General features: G+C 34.4%; 1 protein-coding gene across 1 annotated transcript; it reads right to left on the reverse strand.

The window, feature by feature from the left end:
• Nucleotides 1-5643: 5643 nt before the first annotated feature.
• LOC109706322 lies at nucleotides 5644-6581 on the reverse strand. Its single transcript, XM_020227100.1, has 2 exons — nucleotides 5778-6581; nucleotides 5644-5652 (listed from the first exon to the last, which is right to left on the reverse strand). The coding sequence occupies exons 1-2, from the start codon at nucleotides 6552-6554 to the stop codon at nucleotides 5644-5646; spliced, it is 786 nt and encodes a 261-aa protein (XP_020082689.1). The 5' UTR covers nucleotides 6555-6581.
• Nucleotides 6582-7004: the final 423 nt, after the last annotated feature.

The following is a 7004-nucleotide window of genomic DNA, read 5'->3' on the forward strand; positions in this document are numbered from 1 at the left end:
AATTTAAAATATAAAATGTTGAAGCTTAAAATTTAAATTTTAACATATGAAGTTGAAATTTCAATATTTAGAATTTAATATTTAAATTTTTAAATTCAATTTATAATTTAATATTTGAAATATTGAAATTTGAAATTTAAAGTTTAGAACATAAAATTTAAAAAAATTATATTTTATCTTAATTACTAAAAGTAAATTTTAAAAGTTAACAATTGTAAATTTTAAATATTAGATTTTATATGAAATTCTGCTGAATTCTTTTTTTTTTTTTCCGAATTCTGAATTCTATCCTTTTATATTCATCAAATATCTTCATGCAGTTCAGATCAGAATTTTAAATTCTAAACTTTTATATGCATCGAATAACTTGCTGCAATTCTGAATTCTGAATTATGAATTCCCAATCCTAAATTCAGATAGATAATTCAGAGTTCAGCTAGACTATCCGAAATTCAACTAGGTAATTCGAGATTCCATGAATAATATAGAAAAAATAAGTATACTTTACTCAAACTCCCCTAGCCAGTTTATTTCTGATTTATAATTGGTATGAATGCATACAGAAAACGCTAACAAAAAATATTTGTATGCACTTGGAGGTCTGCTAATAAAAATAATGTTTTCCTTAACAATCCTGCGATTTTTTTTTAACAACTTAAGATTGTGATTTCTGAAAATTAGTGTTTTTTTTTTTTTGAGAAATTGATTTATGCAAATTAGTGTTATGCAATGCTAAGAGGGCTTTACAAACTACCACCCATTAAATAGTTTTAGGAACAAAGTGAAAACTAAGAATTATAAATTCAAATTGTCAACGCGCAAACTAAGTAGCTACTTTTCAACGCTAAATAATTCTTGTAATCTACTAAGTATCAGATGGGATAGCAAAAAATCGCAACTTATGTATCAAAATTAGGAACGCAAAAATCCTAAAAAGGAAAAATTAAGCAGTCTTGACTAAAACCCCAAAAGGGTGAGGCTCAGTTAAGTCGGCAAAAATGCTCATGAGCACAGGATAGCAATAGGACCAACAGATTACCGTAGGAGGAACATGTGCGCAACGACGAAGGATAAGAACAGTAGGAAGCGGTTGCCTATGAATAGACCGTCCAAACTTTCGCTTGTTCAAAGCCATCATTTTTCACGTTTTTCTCTACTTATCATCGTTGTCTCAAAGGAGAGATACAAAGTAGCAAGAAACAGAAAGAAATGACGGAAATTAACCAAATAGAATTAGTAAAACAACAATGTATCGAAACAGTCAAGTCCATTCAAAGCTACCACATTTAATCCCAAACAAAAACAGGAATAGCATATTTGAGTACAAACAATTATCTGTAAAACTGAGTCCATCCAAAGCTACTATATTTAATCCCAAACAAAGATACTAATACCAAATTTGAGTATAAAGAAACATCTGTAAAACTGCTTTCTCACAAATTATCCAACAACCAATCAGAAATAAAATATTAGAGGATCATATTTGGCTACCAACTAAACATGAAGTGACCTAATATCACACCTCGTGCAAGTAAAGAATGTAAAAAAAGAGAACTGTTGGCAAACAAAATTAAACTCAACAGTATCTCATATCAAACTATAAACAATCAATTAGTCATCAACTTCACAAATAATTAAAGCCTCAGCAAAATAGTAACTAACAGTTCAACTAATTCATATAACTAAAGTAAGAATTATCTAGTATATATCAACCATTATCTTTACTAAAAATCTATTTATATGAGAAAGATAATCTAATCAAAGATTTTGTTTTGATCTCAGAATTGTTTTATGTTTTTTCAATACAGTAAAAACATGAGTTTTGTTTTTTTTCCTTATTTGCAAGCTCTCATGGTTACCTAAAATACTTTATTAAAAGTAGAAACACAAACAAAGCCAAAAAAGGTGGCAACATAGCAGAAATCAATTAACTTGCGCAGCATAAGAAAATAAAGCAACCCTACATCAACTGCCACCTCACTAACAATTCACATCATAAAAAATGAAAACGCTGAAGAGGGAAAAGTATGAAATTAAATGCAGTCGCCAATAAAATAAGCTGTAGAAACCTTTCGCCTCATGATGTTTTTACATGACTTGCATATTATCTTATTCAACATGCAGGATCATTTCGCAACAGCGAGAAAGAAGACGTGCATAATCTGAAATATATAGGTATGGATAGATATATAAATAAATTAATTCTTTGTCTAAATGTGCTTTGCTGAATCTAGTTACATAATAATGGTTAACTTATTATTACGCTCGTAAATAAACCTGTACCTTTTGAGATACTTACACCTACCTGTAAATGGAAGTTGCTATAATTTGCTACAGCAATTAAGTGGAAGGAAAAATAAACACTTTTATTCAAAAAACTTCATTACTAAAAGCTTACAATCAAAGAACTTAAATAGAAGAAGAAACTTGAGGTTTAAGAAAACCTAACTCAACACATGTTCTCCACTACATTCACTATACATGTGCTCCTAGAAACTAACTACTATGAACTCCATAACATTACCCACTACTTACACAAATTAAGGCACTAATCACTATTTACATGATCTTAGCCCACTACTTGCACCCACTACTTGCACAATAATAGGGCCACTAACATCATAATATTTGCATCATTTTCCAACACTCCCCCTTGATGCAAATTCAGTAACGCCGAGGGCTCTTCTGAACTTCAAAAATTTGTCATGACATAAAGCTTTCGTCAATCCATCAGCAGCTTGTTCATTGGTGGAACAATTCTTCATGTCGATTTGCCTATTGTTGATAAGATCCCGGATGAAGTGATGACGTACTTCGATGTGTTTCATGCGTCCGTGAAAGACCAGATTCTTTGTCATTGCAATGGTTGAGCGGTTGTCGCAATATATCTCCATCGGATATTCTTGTGTTTGATATAGATCCTCCAAAATTCTTCGCAATCCACACAGCTTGACATGCGGCCGATGTTGCTGCTATATATTCAGCTTCAGAGGAAGATAAAGCGGTAGTAGCTTGCTTCTTTGATGCCTATGTGATCGCTCCAGATCCAAAATTGAAGATCCATCCATTTGTACTCTTTCTGTCATCTTGAGAACCTGCCCAATCACTATCACTAAAACCAACCAATTTGAAATTAGTAACTGGGTGGTACCAAATACCGAAATTAATAGTATCCCGAATGTAGCGTAGAATTCGTTTTGCAGCTCCAAAGTGATGCTTTGTAGGATCATGCATAAATCTAGATATTAAGCTGACAGAAAACATAATATCAGGACGTGAATGTGTCAAATACATTAAACCTCCAACTATACTTCTGAAAATCCGTGCATCAACTTTTCCGGTCCCATCATCTCTTGTCAATTTTTCATTTGAATTCATAGGAGTTGCACATCCCTTGCAGTTCTGTAACTTAAATTTCTTGAGCAAATTCACTGCATATTTTTCTTGGGTCAAAAAGATACCATTATCAGTCTGCATAACTTGAAGACCAAGAAAGTAATGTAAAAGTCCCAAATCCGACATATCAAATTCATGCATCATAATATTCTTGAAATCACAAATAAGATCTGATGAACCTGTATAGATTATGTCATCGACATAAACACAGATAATGATAATCTCTTTACCTTTCACCTTCATATATAAAGTTAGTTCATTCTCACTTCTATGAAAATCATGTTGTCGGAAATGGATATCAAGGCGGCTATACCACGCTCTAGGGGCTTGCTTCAGGCCATAAAGAGCTTTCCTGAGCTTGTAGACTTTCTTCTCTTTTCCTTTAACAACAAAACCTTGTGGTTGTTCTACATAAACATCTTCATCCAAATTTTCATTAAGAAAAGCCGACTTAACATCGAATTGATAAACAAGCCATATCATTTGAGCAGCTAAAGCTAAAATAATTCGAATAGTTTCCAAACGCGCAACAGGTGAAAATGTTTCAAGAAAATCGATACCGGATTTTTGAGCATATCCTTTCGCCACAAGCCGTGCTTTGTATTTTTTAACTTTTCCGTCAGCATCATACTTCACCCGATAAACCCATTTTACACCAATTGCTGCTTTCTCTTCTGGCACGTCAACAAGCTCCCAAGTTTGGTTCTTTTCAATAGTTGCTATCTCTTCATGCATTGCATTCTTCCATTCTTCTTTTTCACAAGCTTCTTCGAAACATACGGGCTCTGCAACCATAAGAACAAATTTGCAAGTTTCATAAATTTCTTTCAAGGATTTTACCTTTAGAGGAGGGGTTTCCGAATCCGACAATGATGAAGTTGATTTTTCCACATTTTCTTTCCTTTGGCCTTTTGGGGTGGCTTGTGAAGCTTCTAGTCTTCATTTGGAAGTGTGAGCGACTTTCTTTCCTCAATTGTCAATGGCACCTGTGAATTTTCATTCCAATCCCAAAAACTATCTTCATCAAAAATCACATCTCGACTTATAAGAAGTTTCCTTGTTATCGGATTGTATAGTCGATAGCCTTTTGATTCATTACTATAGCCAACAAAGATACATTTTTCACTTTTCTCATCCAATTTTTTACGATTTTCGGTGTGAACAAATGCATAAGCTACAGAGCCAAAAATTTTAAAATGGCTCACCTCGGGCTTTCTTCCACACCAAGCTTCAAAAGGTGTCATATTTCGTACCGCCTTAGTTGGAGATCGATTTAGGAGGAACACCGAGGTTGCTACAGCTTCCGCCCAAAAATCATTCGGTAGCTTCTTCTCTTTAAGCATACTACGAGCCATCTCCACTATTGTTCGATTTTTGTGCTCTACGACTCCATTTTGCTCCGGTGTATGCTTCACTGTTAGTTGCCTGCAAATGCCATTTTCTTTGCAAAAAGAAAAGAAATTAATTGATAGACCCCCTCGATCCGTTCGAAGAGTTTTGATGGAATGCCCACTCTGGTTCTCGACTTGCGCTTTAAACTCTCGAAATTTGTCAAGTGCTTCTGATTTCTGTGCGATGAAGTATACCCAACTCATCCTGGTAAAATCATCAATGAACAGCAAAAAGTACTTACTGCTGTTAAAAGAAGGAGTCTGCATTGGACCACAAATATCGGCATGTATCAACTGTAGAGGTCTAGAAGCTCTCCAAGATTTTCCAATGGGAAACGAAATCCGATGTTGCTTTCCATAAACACATCCTTCACAAACTTCATTCATACAATCTATTCCAGGTAAGCCACATACCATTTTCTTTTGACTTAATAATTTCAACCCATTAAAGTGTAAATGACCATAACGCAAATGCCAAAGCCATGATTTATTTTTAGTGTTAGCAACCAAAGCGTGCTCATCAATACATGAAATGTCAAGTACAAACATCTTGTTTTCAGCCATAGAAACTTTAATCAAAGGTATTTGAGATCTTTCATGGCTAATCTCACAAAAGTTATCGCAAAATTTAACATTATATCCTCTTTCAATCAATTGTCCAACACTTAATAAATTGTGAGCCAAGGAAGGTACATAATAAACATCATTGATAAACTTTTCCATACCTGACTTAGTTTTTATAGCAACCGTCCCTTTTCCTTCAATTTGTAGAACCTTATCATCTCCAAGCCGAACTTGCAATTTTACGGATTCATCAATGTGACGAAAAAGGTTTTTAAATCCTGACATATGGTTGCTACATCCACTATCCAAAATCCATAAATTAGCACTACTAACATTAGAATTCAGACATGTAAGAAATAGTTTACCTTCCTCTTCATTCTTTTCTGCATAGTTGGCTTGTTGTTTTGCTTTAGCCCAACAATAAACTTCTATTTGACCATATTTCTTGCAGAAATGGCATTGCTTACTCTTATAACCTTGGCTTTGGTTGCTTTTCTCATTATCATCTTGTCGGTAATTTGTGTCAGATCTTTCTCTACCATAGCTTCGGCCTCTTCCACGACCGCGAAAACCACCTCTTCCACGGCCTCTTCCTGCATACTTTTGGTCACCTTTTGACTTCGAATTTTCAACCCTTGATTCAAATGCACTTTCTGCACTTTTCTCGATAGATCTGTTTAGTCGTTGTTCATGAGCTAAAAGAGAACCCATTAATTCATTAAATGAATAATTTGACAAATCTTTTGATTCCTCTATAGCAGCGACAATATGATCAAATTTAGGAGGAAGACTTCTCAAAACTTTTTCAACAACCTTCTTCTCAGAAATATCATCACCAAGACTTCTCATCTGATTAATAATAATAGCAATTCGAGAAAAGTATTCTTGCATACCTTCGGCATTTTTCATGTAGAGATTTTCAAATTCCTTTTGGAGAGTTTGTAGCCTCACTGTTCGAACACGATCATTTCCTTGGTATTCTTGCTTTAAAATAGTCCAAGCTTCATTTGATTTGGTGGCATTTGCAATTCGAGGAAAAATGTTGTCCTGCACTGCCTGCTGCAACACAAGCAATGCCTTGGCATCCTTTTTGTGAAGCTCCTTTTGATCTGCTGTCTTATCTGCACCTTTTGAACTTTCTATTTCTGCATAACCATGCTCAACTAGATCCCAGAGATCTTGTGAAATGAAAAAAGTTCGCATTTTGATATTCCAAAATTCATAATTTTCTCCATTGAAAATTGGAATCAAGGATTGAGAGAGATTAAGTACACTTGAGTTACTCATGATGAAAACAAGTGTGATGAAAGTATACCTCTCTCTTTGTACTTGCCAACTTACTAGATTTGTGAGCCTTCCAATTGCTTCTTGCTTCAGAGAACACCACAACGCCCAGCCTTGATCACAACCAGGCTCTGATACCAAATGTAGATGGAAGTTGCTTTTGAAAGTAATTTAAGGCTTGCTAATACACTTTGCTACAACAATTAAGTGGAAGGAAAAATAAACACTTTCATTCAAAAAACTTGATTGCTAAAGGCTTACAATTAAAGGACTTAAATAAAAGAAGAAACTTGAGGCTTAAGAAAACCTAACTCAACACATGTTCTCCACTACATCCACTACACATGTGCTCCTAGAAACTAGCTACCA

Source organism: Ananas comosus, unplaced genomic scaffold (assembly GCF_001540865.1).
Source record: "Ananas comosus cultivar F153 unplaced genomic scaffold, ASM154086v1, whole genome shotgun sequence".
Classification (NCBI taxonomy): domain Eukaryota; kingdom Viridiplantae; phylum Streptophyta; class Magnoliopsida; order Poales; family Bromeliaceae; genus Ananas; species Ananas comosus.

Bases quoted from the DNA above. Each gene is read 5' to 3' on its own strand.
- LOC109706322 (XM_020227100.1), bottom strand. From the start codon at position 6,554: ATGCGAACTTTTTTCATTTCACAAGATCTCTGGGATCTAGTTGAGCAT.